This window comes from Mugil cephalus, chromosome 14, assembly GCF_022458985.1.
Source record: "Mugil cephalus isolate CIBA_MC_2020 chromosome 14, CIBA_Mcephalus_1.1, whole genome shotgun sequence".
NCBI lineage: Eukaryota > Metazoa > Chordata > Actinopteri > Mugiliformes > Mugilidae > Mugil > Mugil cephalus.
In genome coordinates this window covers 7,928,686-7,956,497 of record NC_061783.1, presented here as the reverse complement: position 1 = coordinate 7,956,497, position 27,812 = coordinate 7,928,686, and the positions used below count along the sequence as shown (strand labels likewise).

The 27,812-nt window shown below is 42.7% G+C and overlaps 1 protein-coding gene across 1 annotated transcript in view; it reads right to left on the bottom strand.

The window, feature by feature from the left end:
- The window catches only part of csmd2 (CUB and Sushi multiple domains 2), a 236,551-nt gene that overhangs the window by 58,284 nt on the left and 150,455 nt on the right, over positions 1-27,812 (bottom strand). The window contains exons 26-36 of the mRNA XM_047605624.1: positions 24,315-24,441; positions 14,741-14,943; positions 14,394-14,585; positions 13,238-13,376; positions 12,880-13,067; positions 9,429-9,623; positions 8,531-8,647; positions 6,563-6,676; positions 1,997-2,092; positions 943-1,146; positions 140-264 (exon numbers count right to left, since the gene is read on the bottom strand). Of these exons, the coding sequence (XP_047461580.1) occupies positions 140-264; positions 943-1,146; positions 1,997-2,092; positions 6,563-6,676; positions 8,531-8,647; positions 9,429-9,623; positions 12,880-13,067; positions 13,238-13,376; positions 14,394-14,585; positions 14,741-14,943; positions 24,315-24,441 (1,700 nt within the window). The remainder of the gene's footprint in view (positions 1-139; positions 265-942; positions 1,147-1,996; positions 2,093-6,562; positions 6,677-8,530; positions 8,648-9,428; positions 9,624-12,879; positions 13,068-13,237; positions 13,377-14,393; positions 14,586-14,740; positions 14,944-24,314; positions 24,442-27,812) is intronic.

Genomic DNA, 27,812 nt, shown 5'->3' with positions numbered 1-27,812 from the left:
ATGTGTTGTGATCCTACTTCGCAGGGATCACTGTACCTTGGTCTACTACTGAGCGTTTTAACTAAAATGATGAATGAATGAATCCTGACTTTCCTCCTGGTGTGTTGATGCCAGGCCTAGAAAAGTCTATAATACACACCTGGATCCCTGATCCTTCAGGAACAGTTATCTTCCACACGCAGTTGAGGCTGTTGAGGTAGGGTTCAGGAAAGCCAGGAGATAAGATGGTGCCGGTCCTGTGGGTCAGATTTCCTCCACATGGAACTGTAAGATAAAAGAAGAGGGTTGACTGTTTGTAACAAGAGTGAAGATAATCAAAACTGAATCGAGAAAGCCTGAAAACCAATTTAACCAAAAGAGTTAAATAGCTACATTTTCAGTTTTGTTTTACAAAAATAAGTGTTCAGGACTAAATTTAAGTAGCGTGGATACGCAACAAGATGTAAACACAAAACTAACCACACAAGCTTACATACAGAAACACCTGAATCAGAAACAACGTAACACTAAGCAGTGTTTACAGTCCTCAGACACTGCCTTCCCAGCTTGCTCTGTGCAGTTCGCATCTGGTGACAGCACAGGAGCATCTGCTTCAGCTGTAAGCTGTGCGTGAGAGAGTGTGTCTTTTGTAAATACATGTTGAGATCACCATATGTGTCCGCGTATGTCTGTGTGTATTTGAGACCCTGAACAGCGCCTGCCACCTGCGTGTCACATGGCTGAATCCCACTGTATCACTGCAGGCAATGGCTTGCAGCCCACGTCTGTGTCGAGACAAGAGTTTGACACTCGAGGCATCCAGCGGGAGCGGCAGAGACAGAGGGAGAGGTGGAAGGAAGTAAAAAATGGAACTGAGAGCAGACCAGCTAGACAGAGGACCCAGGCTAACCTGCGGAGGTGTGTGTATGTCTCTGCTCGCTTGTGTTTTGAGTCATGTCCCACCTATACAGCTGGGTATGGAGCTGTTCCACTGTGCCAGGGCATTGGGAACGGTTAAACATTCAATGGCACTGGATCCCTCCAGCACATAACCTGGACTGCACTCAAAGCGGATCACCGCGCCGACAGCAAAGTTGTTGCCCATGCGCCGACCATTTCGGGGCTCAGGGACTGAGCTGCACTGGGTGGCACTGGTCCGTGGTACGGCTACAGACAGAGAGAAGGATGGGGTCATCACAGGTGACGGTTATTTAACATTTCTCAGTAAAATGTATTGCTTTTGAGCGCTTTTCCACGAGCTGCAACACAGCCTGATGTTGGAGACACATAGTCCTTAGCTTACATGTCTAATATTTATGTTTGTTTTAATTCATTAGAACAAGTTGTTCCCTGTTATTACTTTTGACTCTGTTGTTTTGGATGAATTCATTTCACAGGTGTGAGCTTGTGTCTGTGTAATTTACTCAATCTGACAAGAGATCTCCTGAATACATAAAACAAAACTAAGTAAGTAAACATTTAATTATCCACAGCTGAATCTCACAATTTGGTCAATTAAGTCTTTTTTTTTTTTTTTTAAACAAAGTTACTGTGGGTATTTATTTCAACGTGAGGCCGAACAGATAATACAAAATATCACATTCAGCATGTCTTTGCTGCTCCTTCAGCGTACTTACCATAAAATGCAAATATGAATTATTTATTCATTAAACTTTCTCAAGAGGCGCAGTTGCCTTTGGATATCTGCAGCAAATGTCATTTCTGGTACACTGCATTGTTTAAGGGAAATAACAATTCCGAATAAAAGTCTCTGATAGCGGAATGGAGGAACAGGCTGGTTTAAGCGCAACCTTTTCACCAGAGCACGCGCTTTCCACTGAGGCACACACAAGCACCGCACAGCTGAAAGAGTGGCTCAAGGTGAATCCTTGCAAAATCACTCAGCAAGTCATCTATTATGGAGGGGAGCTGGGGGTGTTCGAACACAGGGAATCCAAAAGGAACAAGGCACAAGAATTTGTTCCTGTGTGTGTGTGCCTGCGTGTTAGATACTTACCCTGGTAGGCCAGATGGAATCCTCTGGAGCTGGATTGGCCTTTGGAGGTAAAGCGGATCAGGATTTGGTTGGAGGTTGCTAATGGCAACGACTCGCCTGAGATGGAGAACGGGGAAGTTGTTAACAAAATGCTGCCTCCAATTTGTTTCCATGCGGGCACACACCGCTTCTAGTTACCTCATTGCCATGTAATCACCTCTCATGAACAAACATGCCCTCCCTTAGAGGGGGACTTATTCTGCGCTTCTGGTGTGGAGGAGAATTCGACTGAATGTGAATCCGCAACGACTGGGTGAAAGAGGACATAGCGCATGTCTCTGAATACGGATATATTTAGAATGCATTACAGGCGAGAGCGAGATATGTGTGTGTGATGTCTTGTTAAGTAGAGTTGGTAATGCAGTGGTTTCACAGAGCAACATAACATGAACATAAGACTTCACACAGTCTGATATGTTCATGGTCTGCACATACAAATGCATATTGACTATTTCAATGATCTTATATAACCAATAATTTACTGTCATTTATGACTACTGTATATTTATCTTCTATTCTTATAGGATAACCAACAATTTTCATCAGGCAGATTGTGACTAAATTGCAGTTCTGATTATTGGCATCGTGTTGAGCCAAGAGGTACAGCAACATGAAAATGCATGATAACTGTAGTTATCATGCATACAAGTGATATAATCTGTGATTAAAAGTTGCCATCATGGTAGTACATAATAGTCGCCTTAATATTCTGCTGGTTTAAAGTGGTGCAGCAAGACTTGCAGGAGCTGGAGAACAGGCTTGCTGTGGCTTTAATTTGAGGGCTGTGTGTGAAATACCAAACCAAATTCAAGGTTGAGGCTTTCAACTGCTGAGTAAAGCTCTCCACAATCAAGCTCCTGCTTACGTTTGGGAAGTCTTAACAGCGTACTGTACAGGCAGTACTCTGGGGTCACCTGATCTGGGCTTACCGGCTGTCCATCTGTCAAAATCCGAGACCTGGGGTGATTGAGCTTTTCTTGTTGTGGCTCAAAGGTTTTGGGACATGAGACGTTTGGCAGAGACGTGCAAGTCCTGTTTTAAATGGCCTTTTGTTGGTGTTTTGTTTGTTATTTGTGCATAAAACTGGATGTCGGAATCCTCTCTCTAAACTTCAACACTGTACTATCACTCCTCCAAGAATATCTAAATCATTCAGTCTATAAATAAAATCCACAGACAGACACTGCAATTACTGCTATTATCTCCTGCTATCCTCATCAGCTCATGGTGCAATTACACACAAGGAAAACCCTCGTGATACAACAACTGTGCTGGAAAATTTGTTGACTGACGTAGGACATGATATAAAGTGTGAGCGTCTCTGTTTCTGCCTCTCTGTCTTTCTCTCAGTGTGCTGCTGACTGGCTCTCTGCAGTGAATCTCATTACTCCGTGTCTGCTTGCTGTCACACTCTAGTGGGAGGCAGACGTGCTTAACCCCAGAGGCAACATCTGTGTGTGTGTGTGTGTGTGTGTGTGTTTGAGTTAGCAAGTCTATCCTGAGCAATCAGGTTTTGCTCTCGTTCTGGTGTGAGGGTTTTCTGCACCTTCTAACTTAGCATCCTGAGATAGCTCAAGTGGCACCGCTTTTGTGATGCGTCATCGCCACGACTGTTCAAGTGCCGCTGTGGGATCCCCAAGGCATGCTGGGTAGTTTATTAGAGGAAGGCCTGTCGCCGCATGCTGTCATGGTGAAAGTGTTTAATAATTTGCTGTGCGGGGCAGGTATTCGTTCAGATAGATCAAACACGTGTCAGCATGTAACTTATCAACCCTCTGGCCCTTCTCCAGCTCCGAACCAGTTTGCCCTTAAACTGATTTCCTGCGCTGGCATGTGAAAGACTCTCAAGGACAGGTGTGACTTTGGCTGGAGGTCAGTGGCCAAAGCAGCAGCTGTTCCCACGCGCTGATTCAGACACAGCAGCCATGGGGCCCAATATCGGAGATTAATTTTCCAGCTGTCACACAACAACACATTTAGAGTTGAAAAGAATTAGCCCAGTGGTAATAACAGGATGTCAACCTTCCACTTAATTAAGACCTATTTTCACCTATTCTCACCCATTTTTTAAGCAGCATGCCAGCAGTGACACAGAAATACTATTAGCAATAAAGAAAGTCAGATTTTAATGTATTCTCTAGTCACGCTGAAAAATTTGCTTTTCTCCCTAAAAAAAAAAAAAGGTTCCAAAATTTGCATTTAGATAAGCATCCTTGATTTCTAGATTCAGTCCTCTTGTCCATTTTGCCATCTTCTCTAATCCTCGCCTTTTACTGGTCACTTATTCTACACTCCCTCATTTGATTGCGTTTGTTGCCACTGCCTCCAATAGCTCATTCATCATTGCCCTTTCAAAAACAGCAATTCACATCACTAGATATAATGGTAATGACAACATAATGCCTTTCTGAGGCTAGTTTAATGTCATATGATTTTTCAAGTAAGCAGTATCGTGGCACACAGCTTCGCGATGTGACAACTGTAATTTATCATGCTTGACAAACTTGTTCTGCCAATTACCTGACCATATATTTAGTATTCATAATGGCAGCTTATATTTACGGAAAATTGATAATTTTCCTGCCTTATGTGGCTGTAAAAGCCGATGTGTATTCAGGCTGAATTGTAAGCTTCAGTGTACCTGCCTGCTCGATGCAGGTACAAGCATCCAGATTATGCCTAATTCATGCTAGTTACCGTGTGCACCAGCTCAAAGGCAGTGTGTGGGCTAAAAATCTCTTTTCCCTTGCCAAAGTATGTCAGCTGCGCTCCTGACATGGCTGGTTAGATGGCTCTGTGAACCCACCGCCAGGAGTCCCCAGTTAATATAGCGTCCTGTTTATTGAGCTGTAAGCTGGATTTTCGGAGGCCGTCCTGGACACAAACCAAAGTAATCATTTTGTTTTTGTCAAGCCACAGGTTGGGTCACGCAGAGACGGAGAGCTGCCCTAATGTCAAACCCTCTTCAAAGGTTCAAACTATTTTCTTTAGTATAATAAAGTTTTGTAGCCATTTATCACATCAATGTGTCAACATAACAAGTGCCTTTATTTTACACTTTGTCAGTTTGCAGATGATAATTGTCTTTCTTTGGATTCGTCTTCACTCTCATACACAACTGCTTTACTTAATTCTTCTGTATTTGTGTATATGTGTTGTAATTATGCTGGACATCTAGATTTACATTTGAACAGCCCTCACTTCATTTCGGTAAATTGGTATTAAGCTCAGATAAAAATAAAACACAAATAAATATTTTTGATGGTTTAGAATGATTACAATAGAGTTAAATGTTAAGTTACAATTATAATCACACTGTTTGTTTTAACTAAAATATATATCTAATTAAATCCATCAGTGGAGGCTGTAAAAAGTATGTAAACTCCTAAGCTAACTACACCAACAAGAAGTACTGGGAACAGGGACAGGATTGGATGTGTTAGGGTTGAAGTAGAGCCCCATTTATTTGACCAACTATTAAAACTCACTTTGTGCTAATATGTTTTTGTTGTTATTGTTTTCCTCAGGGAGATTATTTATTACACTGTTAAACAAAGTGTGTGTGTGATTATGAGTCTGTTATTAACGCACTGTGGTTTTCCATACTAGTGATGTAGATCAAATTACATTGTAATAGGAGAATAGAGCCTACAGTTCCAAAACTGCCTCGACTAGTCAGTCATCCATTAACATAAAAAAAACATTAAATTAAAACCTCTGGTGAGATAAATAATGGCCTTGGTCACTATTTGAGGAAAAGTCTGCGAAGGTTCTTGGTCATCCAGGTAAATGTTTTGAAGATGTTACGCTACTCATCCAAGTAGACTCTTCAGTCTTAACAACTATCACCTACAAGTTTCACCCCGTTCACACCTTTAGACTGGAATCTTGGCCAACAATGGGTTTTTGTGATACCATTCATTGGCGAAACAGTATCAAAACACTGTCCTCTAACTATAAGTAAATATCTGGTTGTCAACAAACTCTAGTGATGCGGTACTTGAGTCTGTCTGCTTATATGTTCTCCCTGTGACGCGTTAAACTGTTGAATTGCGTTACAGCTCATTGGAGCCCACCTGCAGCTGTGACTGCTCTGGCTATGTCAGCAATTTAACTGGATCCGTATAAAAGGGATAAGGCCTAGGCAACATTGTACTTAGTTCCCTGCCATGTAAAAAATAATGGCTGAGAGATCAAATAGTCAGATTTGGAACAAGCTGCTACTGAATAAAGAACAAGTGTGTATGAGTCATTTCTTGCCTACAGTTCCATATAAATAGCTCCTATGTTCTCCATTAAGTACCTGCTGAAATATTCACAACAACCTGAATATCCAAAAAGCAAAACTTGCCACCAGTCCCTTAGAACTGAAGAAGCTACTCGGATGAGCGGTGAAATGTTTTCTCAAAACTCAACAAGTCAGTTGCTTTTTTAAACACTTTTCGGATATTCAATGACCTGGGTGACCTTCAAAGACAACAACCTGAACGTACGCAGGCATCTGATCGTGTGTTTCGGTTCAAGTACCTGTGTGCGCTCCAGACAGTGAGCTTAGGACACGGGAGTGTTGTGTTGCTCCATCGTAAACCTCCACAATGTCATTCAGAGCCGTCTGGAAGAAGGCAAACTGACTGAAGACCACTAGAAAAGACAGACATGGACAGAAAGAGAAGACAACAAGACCGAAATTAGCTAAAATTGGTGACTGCGACAGTTACGCTGAGAGCTCTACAATTCATTTGAAAAATACATATGTACACATATATACATATAAAAAGTGAAGAATATAATCAACACCAATTTCGATCAAAATGCCTTCTTTAAAGCAGGGCGGATAATACAGCTGGTTATGACAACACAACCAAAAACTGATATTACAAGGGAGATCAGCAATCTTGTCTCAGCTTGATGGCCTGTCAGTAGATGAAAGGCTGTGCAATGACAGCCAATCTGTTGAACAATGTGCAGCAAAAGCTCCACTATGGTGCTTTCATCCTTTCAACCCATCCTTTCTGCGGCTATTGCCTGAACATATTCAGCCCTTTCACATTGAATCTATGTCTAGTCTAGACGCGGTAAATATTGCAGGTTAAAGAGAAGGATGAGGAGACTAAGGAAGAGCGGAAGAGGGCAGAGGGGTTGAGTGCCCTCCATTAGGTGAGCTGACGGGACCGTATCTTCACTTGTTCAACATGACTCAGCATCTGTAATCGCCTACTCATCTCCAGCGGTTTACTTTATTTGCACTTCCTCTTCATCTGCGTCAGCGATAAGAGAAACCAGTGGTTGCACTGACACCCGCCCCGTCCTCTGAATTGGGGAAAATAGCCTTTCATTAGAGCTGGTGCATCAGACTAATGAGAAGCGGCAAGAATGGAGGCGAGAGCATTTGTGGCTCTGCACGACAAAGTGAGTCGCCTTGGGCCTCGCTGTCATTTTCTAGGAAAATGCAAATGTGGGCTTTAATTATTTCAATTTCCTCTCTTCGCAGAGTAAAACACGACGCCGGAAGGGTCCAAAAGGAGTGGGTGTCCAGTCGTTCTGGAGCAGCACGGGACCTCTGAATGAGCCTGATGACCTCGAACGTTGAGAATTCTGGGGTGAGGTACCCCAGAGCCAAACACGGCTGCCGATGCTTTTTGTGTAATTTAACAATGATAGGAGTTGAGCTGTCCCCCACAGAGTCATGATGCTGATAATTCACTAAAGAGCCAGAGGCAAGAGAAAAGGGAAGCAGGAGATAAAAGGAGAGAAAGACAGACAGTCTGAGAGAGAAAGAGAAGTCGAGTGAGTGAAAGTAAGGGAAACATGTTTGCTTCTTCAATTTGCATGTTTGAGCTGTGTCACACGTCCACATTGTTTTGCTTTCAGAATAATTTGCTGCTCCTACAGCAGCGGATCACATATTGGAAGCAAACTGTGACCTTTAAGATGGAAATGCCAAAAAGTAGCAAAACTCTGGGAAACACTGAATCTTCCAGACACCAATTATTTTTTAGTGTGTGTGTGTGTGTGTGTGTGTGATAGACACATTCTATGCCTGGTGTGTAAGATGTAGATTAAACTTTATTACAAACCGTAATGTGAAAATATATGTATAGCAGTGAGACAGATGAATATGGAGATTATCAATCACTGTGCGATAGAAGAATATTAAGAATGCATTCAGCAAACCTCTGACCGACGACTAAAACCATTTAATTCCAATCTAAAGAAACAGAGTGTGGGAGCTTTTACAAGCACAAACTTGCTTTCTCCTCCACACTGTCACTAAGAATATTCATGTATGCTCAACCATTTTCCTCCCTTTTCCCATTATTTTCAGCAACAGCAAAAAAAATATTCAGCATCCAGTGCAGCACTTGAGTATAATTTCTGCCTCATTGCATCTTAATTAAGAACAAATAATTACCCACCTTTACACACTCAAACATGCACGATTAAAAATCTGCCAGTGAAAGTGGAACACTAACGCACCGTTCCTCCTCAGCTTACCGTAATCCTTGGGCACAACTACGGAGTACAAACAGGTCCGGGCACTGCTGTAGTTGCCAGGGTAACCAGGAGACAAGACCACTCCCTCTAAACCGGAGTACTGTCCACCGCACGGAGCTGCAGAGAGACGCAGAGATGAGACATGAAGAGACAACTAGAAACAGGACGGGGAAAACAAAGGAGAAAGGTCTGAAGCAGATAGAGGACCATTCCCTTTCTCCCCCCACCTCCTACTTTCATCCCCCTGTCCCATCACTCCTAAATTACTTTTCTTGTCTGATTGGGCTTTGGGTGGAAGATGTCCCTCGTGTTTGCCACAGTGAAATTGCAATGTTTTCCAAGTGTCCATCTGGCTTAGCCTTGGTGTCATGAGGCCCGAATCTCCTCTCCTGGTTAAAGCCCCTAAAAATGCTCTGTGTTGGTGTGTGTGTGTGCACTCGTATCTTGGTGGTGGTGCTGAATACAGATACGTGAATGTGCGCCTTGCTCGTATGAAAATGTGTGTGGTACGAGCATGTCTTCCATCTGACATATAACTGAGGTTTCACACTGCGACGAGCCAGGCTCCGTGGTCTTTTTCCATCTTTCCGGGGGAATATGCGCAGCGTGTGTTATGGGGCTATCAGAGAGCAGTCGGAATGACGTAGGCATCGCTGTGAGTGTGAAGAGAAGATATGCAAAATAAGCAGCTCTCTTCAAACTGCAGATTAAATTAAGGCTACGCTCTCACGTCTATTAATATCACCGAAACCCACACGGCTCTGTGCATATATATACCTGCAGGACAAAGCCGTGTGGAAGCGCTACACGGTCATACATGCATGTTTACATGTGATGGATCTATAAGCACTGATGTGATTTGTGTTCCTAACAACAGACTCCAGATGTCAGTGTTTACCAATGCAGATGGGTTTGGGTTTGTTCCAGCTCGGCTTGCCGTCTCCCCCCATGATGCAAGTGAGCGTCGCGTCTCCCTCTAGCGTGTAGCCGCTGTCGCAGTGGTAGGCGACGGTGGAGCCCAGCTTGAGATCGGTGCCCACCCGCGTCCCATTGCGCACCAGGCCAGGCTCGAAGCAAGACTCCCTAGGGTTCTCTGTGGAAAGAGGTAACACGGTGGAAAATCAGAGACAGAAGGGAGCACATGTTGGTATTCAATAAAGGAGATTTTTGCATCGAGCTGCAGCAGTGATAGCGGAACAGAAAATTGTTTTTCTGCCTCAGGTTACTGATATACTTAGATTTCTGACTTTGCTTCCTTTGTGGCTGCGTTTACTCCTTTCACTCTTTCCTTGCTTCCTGCAACTCTGGAGGAAACTCTTTCAGTAAATATATCTCACTGACTGCCACTTTTCTCTCTAGCCCTTGACGGTGGCCTTTCATCTGTGGCTGCTGGGGTATGTATGGCTGTGGAGACAGACAGGCAGCTGATTGAGAGTGGCGTGGCGCTGGCCCAAGGTCTGCTGACTGCACACAACCGCCGCTCAAACAACGCTTCACTGTGCAGCCAACTAGAGAAGACAATGCACATACGCAAGCTTTCTTCCTCAAACACACACACACACCTATAGTAGCACATTCTGCCAAACTTCACTCACTCACACAGCAGCGCCTCTAACCGCATATCAATCACCACTCCTTACTCCTCAGGCCGTAAGAAAAAGATGTCTTGCTCGATTTACCGTCGCATTGTGTTTAGGTGGAAACGCGGGATGAGGCCTGTCAATTTGGTACACTTCACACCCTTGCAGCAAAAATAAACATAGGAAAAAAATAAATAAAAAGATGCCCAAAGCAATTGAGCTCAATCTTCAACGCGGTCCACTCCGTTCTCGCAGCAAACTTCAATGTTCGATGACTTAACACACGAAAGGGAAGGTCGAATGTTTTCTCTTGTCAGGAAAATTACAGCACTTGACAAAGGAAAAAAAAAAAAGTCTTAAAACAATATCTGTGCAGAAGACCCAAAGTGCCTCAGCACGGATTGGCTGAATAGAAATCTTAAAAAGAGAACACTTTAACGGTGCTCACACTGAATAAGCACTTATCTCTAAAAGTTCAATGGGATGTCATCAAAGAAGACTATTTGCTTCTGTTTAATTCCAATGGTATTCGCAAATGCCATATAAGAGCTGGATTTGTTGACGTGACGATATGACACATCCAAGATATGTTTACATTTTTTTTTCCTATTGTCACCTCATTTTGTTCTCATATTGTTCTGTGTTTGTAGGAACCAGTAAAAAGTTCAATCAAAATTGTAATCCAAATGTATTAAAAATGGAAATATAGCACTTTAGATAAATGACTAGTTTCTCAGCTGAAAGGTGGACACCATCTGACCAAACAGGAGGCGTCCCCTCAGAGCGTCACGGAGTGCTGGGGCGCTCACGTTGGGCAGACATTTGGTCTGTCTGTCACTCAGAGCACCTGTTCGAGACAGGCCGGGCCCTTGCGTATGCTGATTTAGACCTGAACCTTCCCTCGCCATCTCCCCAATTAAAGCGCCACACCTGAAAAGAGACAGCGGAGGCGTGATGGATGTAGCAGGCGCTGGGTATGGACTGACCCTGGACCAAGAGCTAGTCAGGAGAAGGCCGGCTGCCACGATCACCGTGACCGACTTAACAAGCCTCGTCATGGGGCATTTCATAGGTGCGAGTGAAATGAGAGAGAGGCATCATCTGTTTTGAAAAATAGATGATGAGGAGTTTAGGTGACGTGATGCAAAGTGAAAATGAGCCTCAGACTCGGTGAAGGTATTGGATTCGACAGAGAGAGGTATGAGGGCATTTGTATGTGCGTGTTATCTTTGCATAAATGTCCTTGTCGACGTCTGGGTGTGTTATTCAAATGTGGCTCAGCCATGGAAAGTTTTCCAGCCCATATATTTCCCTGGAGAGCCCAATCAAACATGGCCGGAGACAAGGAAACAGAAAAGACATAAAGACTGCTTGGTAAAGAGGATGACAGCACCTCAGGCAGATTGTGTAATGCAATTTTCAGTGTACGAGCTGACCAAATAGTGGCGGGGGCCAACTCGTCAACTCGCTGCTTCCTCACCAAACAGACCCAAAGTCGCAGCCAAACATGCCTTTGTGCCACGTTGTTTGTCTGAAACTGAGGAGGTAATTTATGTATTATTTGGTTATGGTTCATTAGTGTGGAGAATTGGAAGTGGGGTGAGGGAGTTTTTCTGAGCCACACACTGGGTCCATCTGCTCAACCAGATTGGCCATACAATATCACACACTGTATCACACACTGCGGTGAATATTGCTGCGAGTGAGTTAAGGGGTAGGCTCTGTGACGGCGTCTTTCCAAAACGGCTGTGTTTCACTCCATTTATGTATAGCCTGGAAGTAAATTGCAGCTAAAATTGCCTGAACTGCTTATATAGATCAAATCCGGTCGGAACACCAGCCAAGACACAGGGAGATCAGGGTCGATGTGGAATTGGTTAAATGTCTGATACCTTAAGCAGCTCTAATTGAGGCCGTGAGATTTAGGAAGATTTAACACTGTTCTCTCAAGCAAAGCTCCTAACAAAGATGCCCCGGCTAATTTAGAGCTTGTTCGGCGTCTGCATATTTGTTAAGAGAAGGCTTTAACACACAGGCACTGAGGCATTCCACTAGAACCACAACTGTGAACCACAAATGCTGAAAACACAGATGTGTGGTGCCATCCTCAAACCAACTCTCAAGGACGTCTGTGATCATCCTGCACCATGTGTGCAGTGCGGAGCGCCTCACGCAAACAAATAAATTTGGGTCCCCCAAACACTTAACTGCGGTCAGCCAAGCTTAGACGTGAGACAACAAAACGTTGTTTGCTCTAATTTATCAGAAGCCTTTTGTGCAGCTGCACCAATCAAAAAGAGCTTAAGCACACATGCTGCCGCCTCTTTATTTCCATAATTCTTTGTGTTACAACACTACCAGAGGAGGCGCACATCAATAACGACACCCGAGCAGACATTGGCACAAATGGGAGGGTGGTGATCAGGATGCTGCGGCACAGGCGCCCCATTCTTTCACTGAAGCATTTGTCACACCACTAATCTCACTCGCTTTGGACTAGACACAAGAGAAACTTTAAAAGAAACAATCTGCAAGGTCGATAAGCAGCACAGGGTAAATCCACTGTCAGTCTGCCAGAGGAAGATTTTTAAAACATCAATTGTTCAGGGGATAAAGTCACACAACCTATTTAAAAGTCACTGCTTTGTTCAGAATCATAAAAAGACACAGCAAGAGAAAATTCAAGTTTCCACCAACTTTATAGTTTCATACGAGTAGCCAAACACTGTATTTGTTAGACAAGTTATGCCTCTAACCAAAGGAACGTACCCGTGTACTGCAGCACAAATCCGTTGCTGCTGAGGGAAGCATCACTGCGGAAAGCCAGGAAGAGCGTGTTGGAGCTGCTCTCAATGCGATCTGGAACATCCGTGCCGTAGAAACTACCCAACAAAGGGCTCAGGGAGTCCGGCCCATCGTAAATGTGCAAGAAGTCATAGCTGGGCTCCAAGCTGAACCTGGTTACACACATTTACATTAATAATCAGAATAATGATAAGCTAAAAACAAGGTAGCAGCTTAATTTGAAAATTCTGGGGTGAAAGGACAAAACATCATAATGCTATCCAGAAAAATAAGATCAATGGTAGCAATGCTCAGTCAAAACACAAAAGCTACTGAAGCTTACTGGTTGAAGCTCAGAGAGATGACATAGTCCTGTGTGACAGTGACTCTCCAGTCACACTCCCTTCCATGGGGGTAAGGTTCAGGGTAGTCAGGAGACAGAATCAGCCCACTAGGACCTGTCAGGTTCCCACCACATGGAGCTAGAGAAAAGAACACATTTAACACAATTCACTGCACTGAATCTAGTGGTAAATAGCAAACGACAGCTGTTGGCCAACATAGCTGAAAAAGCTCCAAAGAACAAGTTGATCTAATATTGTCATTACCAATTTAAAACTAGTAAGGGTTTTTTCTCTTGTGCGCCTTCACCTATAAGAAGCGAATTATGTTGCTGCATATTCCTATAAGGACTATGCAGCAACAGATGACTGAAATTACTGAGACACAGCTAACACGCTCTGACACTGACTTATCTTCTTCTGACCTGTAAGTGTCAGAGAACTGTCCACCACCTCACCCAAAGATGAACTAAGCTAAGTGCTAATTTAACCAGGCAGCTAATTACAAGGTCTTAATTGCTAATGTTAATTACTGCACATTGGTTTGTAACAGAGCACTGTGTGGGGGATCATATATTAAAAACAAGCTGTACAGACTATGGGACTGACTGAGGGGTCTGCGTAGCTGCTGAGGAGCAGGCTAATCACATCCCTCTGTCTGCTGCAGTGACTTCAGAAAATGTCTGGGGATCGCAGCAATCTGGTTTGCCACTTAAGATTCACTTAAGGACTCTGTTAAGTAATCACGTTAGGAGTATATATTGTCTACCTGTTCCACAAAAGTTGGGAAGGTTTCGAGTAGACTACATTAGGCAGGCTGCAGGGTATGACACGCTTGATAAAACCTGTTTTATTTTCCTAGTCTTCCCTTCCGTTTCCACTGTCTCGTGTTTGGATCGAGTCACTGAAGCATAAGCAGGACTCTTTTTGAAAAAATAAGTTCACAGAGTGTAGTTACACATCAAACTTTCAAGAAGCTGTGTGACTCAGCATATTTTTTGAGGGTAAAGAGGGCAGTGAAAATGTGACCTCAGAGAAAGCTGGCTAAGAGTTACTCAGCATCGGTAATGGGGATGTGACGACTTTCAGATTAGCTTTGATGCTAATCCATGTAGGATTTAGGCAAGATTAATGACGCCATGCTGAGTTTATAGAGACCTGTGCACGTAGGAGGGTCTGGCTGCCAGAAGAAGCGACCGTTGATCTCCGTGCAAGTGATCCTGTTTGCCCCCTGTAAGATGTAGCCAGGATCACACTGGAACACCACATGGTCTCCGGGTTCCCTGCTGTCCCCGTTGCGGGTCCCATTAGTAGGCATGCCTGGGTCGTTGCAGGAGGTTGCAGTAGAGACTGGAGGAGCAAAGGACGGCTTAATAAGTGAAATGACATAAAGCTGGCCTTCAGTTACGACATGAGAAGGAGGGCGTGGGGGTTTCGGTCTCACGCAATTCTGTTTCCACATTTCCGTAACTCCCCCCAATCGGTCTAGTTTCATTGGTTCTCACCAGAGAACTGCAGAGCGAAGCCCTGCTTGCTGGTGAAGAAGTCAGTGGTGAACTGCAGGCTGACGGTGTTGAAGGTGCTGTGAGCGTCTGGGGGAAGCACTGAGCCGCTCAGCTCCCTCAGCAGGACGCCTCCATCCTGGGGCCCATCCCAAATCCTAAGCACGTCGTGGACCTCTTCCGTGTGGAAAACCAGGAAATGCATACTGTTAAAAGATAAAACAAAATACTTCAGAGGCCAAGACAGTAGACAGTCCACACTCTCTGAAATCAATTTCATCCCTATGCCCTTAGCATTAAAATCAAGGTTTTAACAAAGCAACCTTGGACAGACAAAAAGCTGTTGGCACACTTCTATTTGCATTTAATTTTGCTAAAACAAACTGTAGCTCCTCTTGATAAATCAGAATTGTGTTCGTTTTATATACAAATTAAAACTGAATATAATAATAAAGGAGGTACAATATATTTGTACATATGTTTTTTTCCTAAAATGTATTAAATGGTGAGTCAGAGAAAAGGAGGGGGAAATAACTGGATTAAATCATCAGCATTCAAAAGACCATAAGGTAATAATGTTATTACAGAAGACAATATAGGAATAGAGAAAAGACAAAACGCGGTGAAGGCCAAAAGAAATAACGTTTTGCAGTGAATCGGAGATGCCAGAACCAGAGCATTCAATGGTTGTTCCACGGTGTCAGTCAAGCAGATACATCTGCCACAGCATTTAATAGTTTCAGTCTAGACATCAGAAAGATGACACTGTCAAAACATCTACCCTTCACTTTGGCTCAGACAGCTGTCAGCCAGCTGGTGGTCCGATGGATGCGAAACGCACTGTAGCTGTGTACGTGTGTACGTGTGTGTTTGTTTGAGCTGCAGCCTCAGTGCAGTGGATTCATAATGATATATTGCTACCGAGTCTCGTGTGTGAGCATGTGTAAGTATGAGTTTTGGGCAGGCTCTGCAGGACTAAAGGGATAGAAAGTGGTACTGAGAGCGAACAAATGAGAGAGGGATGGTGATGTTGACATGGACCACTCAATATAAAAGGACTTATTTGAAGACAAACAATATTCCCAGTTGCTTTTTCTTTTCTGCAAACAAACCTCAAGATCTAATAAAAAATACAAAAATAGGTCTGGTTTATGTCAACTTATTTCATTTGCACTTAGACTTTCATTCCCCTCTGGAACTGTTGCAGTCCATGCCAGCAAAATGAAAGAAAAGAGTGGAACGCGGTTAGATGAGAACAAGCAGCAATATAAAGCCAACACGGAAGTGCAGCTGTCAGTCCCCATAGACCCTCACGTTGAAATGGACAAGCTTACAGCAGGAATAATCACGATTCCACTCTCGCACAAGAGTGGTTTTGATCCCTTGAGCTAATTTCCTCCTACTTGACAACTGTAACCATATTAAGGCTTTAAACTGTGTATGATTAAACATGGTTGGTGCGAGTGACAAGTGGGTGCCATCACATGTTGCTAGTGGTCTGCGGCCCGTCCTCTTCTCCACTCGTGCTCCACAACAAGAGAGATGGAGTGATTTTGTGTTAATGCAAAGTAGACAGGTGCTATAATTATTATAGTTAGTGCAATAAAAATGTATGTAGGAGTTTTTTTTTAGAAATGCATTTCTAGATATATGTTTATTCTGCTGTTCTGCTATTTTGCAAAGAAACTCAAGCATCCTTATGATAAATCTGTCCAGCACTCACTTCACTACAACATTATATTTTTAAATTCAGTGAATTGAATTGTAATCTCCACAGTCATCCATAGAAATTGTGGTACTCCGTGTGCTTTTAGTATCCTCGTCCCTTCACATGCCTGTGCATATACACACACACACACGCACACACAAACACACACAAATAAAGCCTTAAGCAACAGATGATGCAGAGGAGAAACAGCAACCCACTGATATGTCGGGTTTAGCAACAAGTTCCCACCGTTTCTGCATAATTGGTGTCAGGCTCCGATTCTCATACTGCATGATGTGTGAGCAGCAGCCAGAGGCTACTCGACAAAGTGTGTGGATACTGTATGTAACCTACTTGACAAGGCCCGTTGTAATGTTCGTGAAAGAAAGAAGCGCACCAAAAACAAACAGATCCAGACAGTGCACCACAAGCTATTCACACAAATGCAGACTGAGAGGTATTTTTAAAGGGTAGGCTGTGTTACACGGTCATACACAAGCACCCACGCCTGCCAAACAGATACGTGAACAGACACATGATTAGATTTGGTTCGCACGTTAACCTCCTTATGCCTGAAAAGCAGCTCCATTCCAGTTTTCTAACTCACATCGTCCAACAACAAGCATAAGCTACTGATTGCTTACACTTCTCTTGTTAATATCCATAAAGCATTGATAATGCCATGTGATCATTCAAAGCTCTATGAAAATATGGTGTGAGTACAAAGCAGAAACCCTTTACTAATATAAGTGAGTTTCTGGAAGAGACAGAAGACAGAGTAAGCTGAGCCGTTGCTTATTCTCTGGGCCTCAAGATTAATGGTGACGCGCTGCCAAACTTAAACTAGAGGGCACACATCCGTGTTTTGTTTTGTGGCGCAGACAATCAAACCTTCAACTTTGTAGTCTAGGGAGAGTTAGGAAAGCCTGATTTAGTGGATTTAGAGCAGGCAACAGCCTAAAGATTGGTGGAATTTGTTTCAAACAACTCATAAATTCACAGTTTCAATTGAAAAATATGCAAAAGGTGATCAACTACTGTAGAGGAGTATTTAACTGAACCTTAAATACAACAAAATTTCCAGGAAAAAATATCCCATTTAGCTGAAATACTGTATTCACTACCTCTTATAAAACTGCTGATATTAACTCACTGTGCTCCTGTGTAAATGCTAATTTCTCCAATGGGGAATCAATAAATCCATCCATCCATCTTCATCAGCATAAGCATGGTATTCCCGATGCCCCTCTCCCTAGCAACACAGTCCCACTTGAGGTTTCCCAAGGCAAATTATGGGTCTACGCTGCGGTTGAGCAAAGGGATCAAGGGAAGGCGCCCAGGAAGCAGCCTCACCAGATGCCTAAACCTCCTCAACTGGCCCTTTTGATCTAGAGGAGCAGTGGCTCCACTCCAAGCTCCCTCTGGATGCCCGAGCTCCTTATCCCATCCACCAAGATTTAACCATCCTTTGGAACAAACCCATCTTGGCCACTTGTATTCACAATGCTATTCTTACGGTGAAATACATACATTTATAGCTATAGGTGGGGACTGGAATGGCGAAGGACAACTGATATTTGAAGATGGTTTGAAAAAGGAGTAAAGGAAGCTATCTATAAAAAAATTTAAAAACATTACGTCTCCAATGACAACAAAGTTTGATTAGAGAAACACTGATTTATTTAGAAATGATGAAGCCACTTGGATGGAAGCTCAATTAGCTTTGTTTTAGGAATAATATGACCTGTGTGAAATTTCAATGGATAAGAACAATGTTGCTATAATACCACTTCTGATAATATTACCTAATTTATCACACAAAAATGAACATTAAATATGTGCTCAAATTCCTAGACACAAAACCTAGAGCCAGTACGCTGTAATTATGAATGCAATTATAAATAGTTACAAGGTTGACCTACAAACTTCCCACACTGCCAGCACCCAAAGGTTGTGTTCAAAGGTCTCCATCCCTGTCATGTAAGCCCCTCAGGCAATTGGATGCTTGTTATGCAAATACCGTTATGAAACCCTCAGGTACCTCGATTCCTTTACACTCCGTGTCCCCGTACTCTACATTGAGCGTTTCTCACAAATTGCCCGACATGTATAAAAAAATAGCATTTTTTTTCTTAACTGTCTGCGTGTTCCTGCATAAACTATTAATGTAGATATGTACAGCGTATGTGTGGGTACTGGGATGTGAGTTATCTCAGACAATTTGCACGAGCGATGGCGGAATCAGGCAGTGGTCACGTGTTGGATTCATGCTGGCGCGCTGACGGAACTCATGTTCCAATGCAACCTTCAGGACTGGATTTATGTGTTAAAGCAAAGATGGAAAGGTGGGTGGAAAAACAGACGCGTGTCTAGGAAAAGCAGAAGGTGAGGGAGGGAACGGAAACAAGTCCGGTGTTAATCATTGCTGGGCTGCTGGAAGAAGAGGGCGGTGGCAGGAGGATAAGAGGTTGATGGAGAGCGGAGGAAGCTTTGAAGGATGTAGGGATTTGTGCTGAGCGCTCGAATGGATAGGATGGACGTGGGTTGCATGTTAGGATAATTGTCTCCTTTTATACAGCATCTAAACAGTGTATCTTTCCTTGTCACTCCGAGAGTGAAGGCTGCAGGGCGGGATAAGGAGATAGTGAGAAAGAAACGATGGTAAAAGGATAAGTGTGATGCAGAAAGGATGTTGATACTGGTGTGTAAAAAGAAGCCTGTCGTTGTCCTTCTTTTCAAGAGGTCTCAGTAGAACACATGCAGACCGCACCTTTTCCTTTAATGAACCAATCCTCTTGGATACCCTTTTCTCCTATCCCCGCTTCCTTTATCTGTGTTTAAAGGTTCACACTTACATTCTTCACAGCTAGTCATCTGTGGCTGTCATTTTCAGAGGAACCAGACAGAAAAATGTTGGTTTCCAGTAGAGAAAGTCCATTGAGCTACCCCATTTAACACGCGCACGTGGGGTGAGGTGGAGTGGTTTGGGCCGGGGCTACGAGAGAGGTGCACAACACGGCAGCTTGAGCGAAGTGGAATCACCGCATGCCTCAAGAAGGGAAAGGGAAATTTGTGTCTCAGCGTGCAGTTAACGTTTTGTGGAATCACAGGAAAGCGTGTTTTGAAGTTTACGGCTGAGGGCTCTCCTTTACACTCGGTCCCCTCTTAACAAGATAAAATAGTTCAATCAAGTGTCAGAGGAATCGCTGCGAGGAAATGAGATGGAGAAGAGAGGGATGGAAGAGATTTCTCAGGTCTCTTTTGATTCTGCCTTAACTATTTTGTATTCATATGAGAGAAATAGAGAGAGAAATAGAGAGCGCTGAGACTCTCTCATATGAATACAAAACAGTCTAGCTGCAATCACGAGTCCTGTGGGGAGTCTTCAGAGTAGGTGTATGTGTGCATGAAGATGATAAATAAGTAAGTATGTGGGTGTGCGTTTGGATGCGTGTGGTATGAGGGAACAAGAAGAGAAATACAGAGCATACATACATATTACTCCAACTAGCTGCTCCTTAGACGTAATTGAGATAGTGTGTGTGAAGGCAATCTCACAGCGAGGGCTGACCTCATCAGTATGTGTGGATGTGGCCCCTGTGGGACTGTCCCATTGGGATCATTCATCACGGCGGAGACACGTTCATACATGGTGCTTCAGAAGGGACGGCGCGAACCAGACAGTGAGACTTCAGACCTGAACTAAACCGTGGTCATGGCAATCTCCGTCCAGTTCATTTACTGCGAGCCACATGATGCAAGAACATGTAAGCAGTGTTATCATGCCGATAAAAGAAAGTGCGCAATTATCTCAAGGCAGGGAAAGGTGTGAAACTTGGAAATTAATCCACAAGATAAAAGCAGAGGTCAGAGAACACACACGTCCTTGGACTTATAAGCGTCTCCATTAAACACATTTACTCATTCTTCCCTCAAAACTTTACTTTAACCGTCATTCATGAGCCCCGATCTTTAAGAGGACCTGAATCTAAAATATGCAAAAACAACTCTGAATACCAAAAATACCTCCTTAAAAAGTAAGGGAAAGACAAAAATACCCACCATCAAGACTTAACACTATACAGATGACATATCTTAAACCTAACTAAAACCATTCCTTATCTAAATCTAAATCTTACTCTCACCCAAACCAAATCTTACACAAAACGTAAGCCATGTGTTCACAATGGACTTGCAGCAGTGACTGTTTAAACAGATTTGTGTCCCCACAACATGAGTAAAACAAGAACACACAAATGAAACCCTGTATACAATATGTGCACGTTCATTCGTGACCACAGGATAAATAGGAAATGCGCTGCATCTGAAAAGTGATATATGTGGCTCGTCAACAGGAAAATACACCCAGATTAAATGTACATACAGCATGCTATTTATGAAACAACATTTAGAGCTGACATTTAATTACATTTGACCAAGTCTCTTCTTGAGCTGAACAGCCAGACAGTATTGATGATTTTATCTCCACAGAAATCCGGGTGCCGCTTTATAGACAGTGAACAATGGGGAAACACTGACATGGGACCCACGCTATGTTGAATGGGGTTATGGGATATGACTGTCCAAAATCACTGGATTAGCAGATAATTAGAAACGTATATTTTGCTGACATTGGTTAAAAGGTAACACTGTGGTTATATTCAATGTTTCCCAAGCAGTAGAGTGAGATATTCTAATTTAACCGTGAAATGGAAACTACTAGTTCTCCTTCTTTCCTTTTTTAACCTAAAAACGAAAAACATTTTTACGCTAACACTCCTGGTTCCATTGTTCAGAATACTATGTGGCCTAGATCCCTCATTTGATCTCTGCAGCAGTAACCACAGAATGTTACATCAGTAAAAAGGCTCACTGCCTCCAGTATCATTGCTATCCATACGATCTAATTATTATCTCTTTATTCCTGTTTTCCACTCCGTACCTCCAACCTATTTTCTCTTTCCATCAATAACTCTCGTCATGCAGTCCTTAGGCTTTTTAGTTGTCACTCAGAACAACTTCTAGTCTCGCTCCAACTCAGAGAGGTTTGATTAGAGTGCTACCCTCAGCTACATGACTTGATACACAAGGAATCCCTGGGCTAATGCATTGCAAATTCTTCTCAATAATGAATTGCGTGCGTAGGATCAAAGCCACGGATATGGAGCATACCTTGCAGAGGAATGCCAGGGACCCAGAGGTAGCGGAGGCACTAATGAACCTAAACTAGCAATCACGGGGGACCTAGGAATGTCAGATGTGCGAGCACGCACACATCAATAAAGGCGTGCATACATCACGCAGAGCGCTATGCAAATATATAATGTACAGTGAACAAAAATCTACATATTGTGCAGACTATAATTATTAATACGAGTTTTCATTGTTTTGGCTCAACTCCATCACAGAAGGTATGAATGAAACTGTGACCAAACAGAAGCTAAAAGACTGCAGGTTATGTGATTGCTTTCTGTGTTTACAGTTAAATATTGCTTTTGATTAAATATGACTTGATGTGTCTTTGCACGTTACATTAGATTAAAGTGGGGAAATAATTTTAGAGACAATCTGAAAAGGAGCACGACTCCTAAACAATTTATATTATGTGGAAGAACACCTTGTACTTAAAGGACTAGTGTGAATATAGTTTTCGTTTTTGTTACTGAATAATGCACTGCTTTCATTAGCTGGGTACATGCTTTATGGTACTATACTCCTTGAGAAGAGGATCCTACTTCAGTTTCCAGCCAGCCTAATCCTTTCTTACATGCCACTCCCTGTATTTTTAAATACATGCAAAATTCCAAAAATACATTTTAAAATCAAAGAATGACTGCTTCATATATATATATTCATAGGAAGCGGTGCAAGCACATCATAGTGTGCCATGTTTCTACAGAAGCTAAGAACAGACAAACAAACACTGGCTTTGAAGAAGGTCTTTAGAGTTTTTACACTTAGTACATGGTTGGAAAGGCGGCGGTATGAGGTAGGAGTATTTAGTGGAATCTGGTCTAGATGGCACTTATCAAATATAGTGGCCTTTTTTGAATCTACCATTTCACCAACTCAAACACACCCCATCTTTTAGGACTCAGATGCTCGGCCTGGGTAGTGGCTTAGCAAAGTGTCGCAGCTGATGCTGCTGCAAAGCTAACATGCAGACAGGATGACACAGTTCCCCCGAGCCAGCCGACCAGCTCCAGACTCGTAGAATACTACAGCTAACCGTGCAACAACAGCAGCATATCTTGGTTCCGTGTAACATAGCAAAACGAATGTATCAAGCAGAAACAGAGCAACCTCCGCATACGTCTTCATGTTTTTCAACACTCTGAGGACTCAAACCAGTCTTAGAAAGCCTCACGCAAGCCTGATGTAAAAGCAGAACCGAGCGCTTGCCAGATCACAGCGCCTTTTTCATTTTTTTTCTATTTATATTCGTCCAACCTTTTCCTCTAGGATTGTCGCAAAACAACTTTTCATTTTTGAATTTCTGCATGTTAGAATTAGCCAGATTTACTATCCTTTGTTTTCGAATGGATTTTCCTTTCGTCATTTTCCCGTTCCTGCACAGGAGCCCACCGCTGCTGGTTGTGTCTCTGGTTTCCTATTTACAGAGCCAGGTCTGTGTTGAAACACCACATTTTTATTTCAGTGCGAACACAACCTAAACAGCTGGTGGGCCGTGAGGATGTTCAGGATAGTCTAAGTGTATTGTAACGTCTTACTCCACCTTTAACCCTTCATTAAAAGCCAGCGAGCTAGAATAAAGAGCAGCACACAAAAGGCCTTTATAGGATATACTATATGTGTATGTAAAACTGTATGTTGGGAGGAGACAATGTTCTATTATGATGAGCATGTGACCTTCTTGGAAAACCTAATCCAATTTATGAGCGGAGAGATTACGGCCCTGCCAGTTAAAGCGTGTATTTTGTTGTCTGCCTCTTCCACGTGTTCCTTCATATAAACTATGTACTTATGGATTTAGACATACTCTTCCCGAAGAGCACTGTTCCGTCTAGTATCTAGGCTTACAAGATGATTGGATTCATTTAAATTGCTGCCACATGGCAAAGCACGTACGCAACTGATATATAAGTGAAACTGGTCTTCACATACTGTCTGCTATCGTCAGTACCTTAACGGAGACGCAATAAAGCTAATAACACCAGGTTCCAATAACTGCAAGGACACCTTATTGTTAATAAACCTTAAGTGCGCACTTGAGATACTGCACTAAAAATTTTCAGCAACTTATTATTTTACACGTATGTGTGGGAGATCAAATTGGGTGATCACACTCAAGAGCTGCAGTTGCAGGAGGTGTTCTTGAGGGCAAGGGTAATGGCTGAGCTTTGGATTACTGCAGTGAATCTGTGTGAGAGGAGGCGCCACAAAGAAAAGATAACTGTGAAACAGGAGGTGAAAACACAGAAAAAGAAAACTGAATCTAATAACAGGTTTCTACCTGACTTTGAACAGTTTAATGTATCAAACACCAAAAAATCCTGCACAACGCTTAGGATTCTGTCTGCTCAAAAGACATTCATGAACCTGAATCGTTTGATTTTGTGTTGCCCTGTCTGAAACCTGGAGGCTCTGAGGCACATGGCATTTGCTCTCACCCAGGTTTAACTCGGCTATTGGCTAACAAAAGCCCACTGAAGACTGATTACACAGCAGTCTGCGAAGGTGATGAATACTGCTGCAAAAAAAGGAAGGAGGGGGCAGGGATGGGAGGGGGGCTAAATTGGAAGTATATTGAAAGGTGGTAGATTGAAAGAAAGCCTGTAACAGAACAATGTAATCAGAAAACTAGAAAGTGAACAAAAGAAATAAGGAAACCGAGGGTGTAGCTCAGACCTAATGGTGCTTCCAGGGGCAGCCTCGATGGTCCACATGCAGTGCAGGTTATGCTCGTACGGAGCTGGGTAGCCCGGAGACAGGATACGGCCGGCCGGCTCCTCTTTGATGGTGCCCCCGCACTCCGCTGGAAAAACGAGTGGGCACAGGAGGATGGAGACGAGGGAGGTGAACAAAGAAAAGGATAAAAAATTAATAAATGATACAGCAAGTTCACATACTTAACATGAGAGAAAGTGCATCACCCCGCTTCCAGTAAAGCACATCTCATCAGTTTCCTCTCTTCATTATTAATTATTGACACAGCTGTCAAATGCTCTGATGTGATGAACTCCATCATCTTGTTTGCAATTTGAATGATAGGAGGGAGACCAGCCAACTCAATACACTCTACGTGTCTCCTTGGCTCAACCGTGATTTCATCTCGTGAGAGCTGATGGTCTTGTTGACTGAAAAACACAACATTCAATTTATCAGACTCCCGCTCACTGGAGCTTTTATAGAAGATGTGTTCATTGACATGGCAAATAATCAGTCAGAAAAAAAAAAAAAGCATGTACAGCACGTGTGCGCTGACCAGATGTGTGACTGTCAAAATAAACCACACGATGGGCCGTGAGTGGAAGGCTTGTCATGAATCACTTTTTCATCAGAAGAGTGTCATTCATCAGCCGTGCTCGCGTGGGTGTGCAGCAGTAGTGGTTGCAGCGAGTATCGTATCACAGGTTCAACAAGCCCCCAGGGAAGCACCCAACATAAGCTCATTCTCTAAAAGACTGACACCACAAACTGGCATCTGTGAAACTATGGAGCTAAATCACAGGTAAAAACAGGTTTGTCTAGAACAGTGGGAGAAATAGAGTTTTTTTTTTTCTTTTCCCAAGCCTCGAGTAATGAATCGCTATCAGAAACACTGTGTCACTGAAAAGCAATTTTCAGCCCTCCTTCAATTACCACACCCTGCTCTGAATTGAAAAAAAGTTCCAAAAAAAAAAAAAAGTTCACCAACAACATCAGATCTCAAGTGTTTTGTTCACATTTTGAGGCCATCTTAACTGACAAGAGGACTGTGAAAGTGTTCTCGGTTCGTTTTCCTTCCCCTGAGAGAAAAATAGCTCCTTCAAACAGAAGAAAAGTGGAGGCCTTGGATTCATACTGATGATGATAGTGATGATAATGGTTGTAAAATACATCTGCGACAAGTAGACTGTACTAAAAAATACAGCAGCAATGGCAGACTCAGAGGTAGACACAGACAAACAGAGAATGGGAAGTAATAAATAACACAGGGGAAAGATATCTGACTTAATGCAGTAGTACTCGACTGAGAGGGAAACAGACCATTTGAAAGACACAAGCATAAGCACTTCTCTATTTCTTATGCCTTCTTCTATTATTCTTATTCTTCTCACACTTACACTTCTAACACTTGGCCTTTCCATCAAGCATTATTTGTTTAAAGTCCTTTAAATGGCAATAATTACCCAAGGTCTCCTCTGATCACTATTACTCATCAAAACATAAAGACACAGACAGAGCTTATTCTACACTATATTTTAATAAATGATTGTTATGTCATGTGTTGAAATGATTACACGGACAGAGGAAGTAAAATACAAAAAGAAAGAAAAAAAACTGTGAGCCTATTCATCTTTCCACTCCTGCTGAGGTTTTAACCCTTTTCCACCTTTTCCCACTCGTGCTTTTTCTGCCGAAGAAAACTTGCTGTTTCATGGAGTGAAAAGAGAAGACGGTGATCTATCACAGTGAGACAAAGCCATCTCTTTCTTCTTGCCTTATGACCTAAGAAACGACTGCTCAATGCTGCCACGGCAGTCTAACTCCCTCAGCGACTCTACCCCTTCAATCTATGTCTCCACATACAACTTTCTAAAAGCAACCCGGGCTCTCTCTCCGTCTCAGCCCCGAGGGGTTTTAATGCGTGTGGGGGATCAGAAATAACACAAGACATTTTATTTTACCAACGTGTAAAGCTGTTCTGTTGATTGGACATTAATATGTGGAAACAATGATAACACTAACCCTCTTTCACTCCAGAGCTGCTCTGGGATTCTACCTTGCATCTTTTCTTTTCTGTGACGCTCAGGATACAAACTGTTACTGCGAGTTTCATCTCAGTTTCAATGTCCTTCCTCCCCCTGCTCCCTTTACCCTTCCCACATGTGTCCTCCCTAGAAGAAAATAATCCCACTATTGCAAACAGAACCAGTTCTTCATCTACTCTCAAATTCACTCTGTCTGTTAAGCTATCACCTGCAGTGAAGGGAGCACGGGGAGGACAAACGTGTTCAGGGATATACAGCTTGCTGAATGTTGTTTATACCCAGACATGAAATTACCTGTCAGTTTGGGTTGAAAAGAGAGCTGAGCAATACTATTCTAATCACCTTGGCTGATGTCAAAGAACACCTGTCTGCTCGTTTTTTCTTCGTGGGTTTCTGGCTGGTTTTCTGAGAGACTGTCAAAGTGTCATCAGGGAGAAGGTCCAATAAAATAAATAAATAAAAATTGCTCTGGTATTGTAAGCATGACACTATTTAGGTAGAATGTGTGTGTGTGTGTGTGTGTGTGTAAAAATGTCAATTGAATTTTTCTGAAAAATATACAATGTGTCCTAAATGCACTGTGTAAATTATAGATTTTGTAAATTACATGAACATGAGGACATATCCTGATATCCTGAACTCTCACGGAGGACGGACTTATCGAAACCTTGCCTTTTCTGTTCAAAGCTGCAGTTGATATAGCGAGTCCTATTTTAGAGACGAAATAACATGAAAGGGGGACATTTGCAATGATGATGCAATATGAATATGAAAAGCTATACAGGCCACAGTCATCTGTTGATGAGATAATGCACCGCATGGGGTCCGGTTAAAGCACCACACAGATGCTAAAACAAACTGCAAAGCTATTCACAAAGGTTAGACATCTGCTAAAAAGCTAAAGCTGCTTTGGATTCACAATGTGCCAAATGGTAAAGAAAACACTGTGATTTTATGACACAACCTAATGCTTCTTCATGCAACCTGACATTTTCTTTTTCCTTATCTAACCTAAAATGATGTAACGAGCAGTAATGTAAGGAAATGTAGGACAGAATAACATACACTAGGTAACAACTTACAATATAGCTGATACAACCAATTGTTACAGACTTATGAAGTTTGAAACACTTAACTTGCTATTTTTCTGTCCCACTTCTCTGCACTTTTGTGATACATTAAGCAACTGAAAGATTAATGAAGAACAGTTTATAAAGCTATATCAATGCTCAAAAGCCTAAAATTAGTTGCATGGAAGTCAGCTCAAACTTTCACAACCTACACATTTTTGTAGCAGAAAATGAGTCTACAGTCACTGCTTTGGGAACTGATTATGCTCCAGCAAAGATCTGACTGGGCCCATCAAATTATCTGGGCTGGCTTCATGGGATGATGGACAGAAGATCGTATGAGCACCATGGAGTTCAATTTG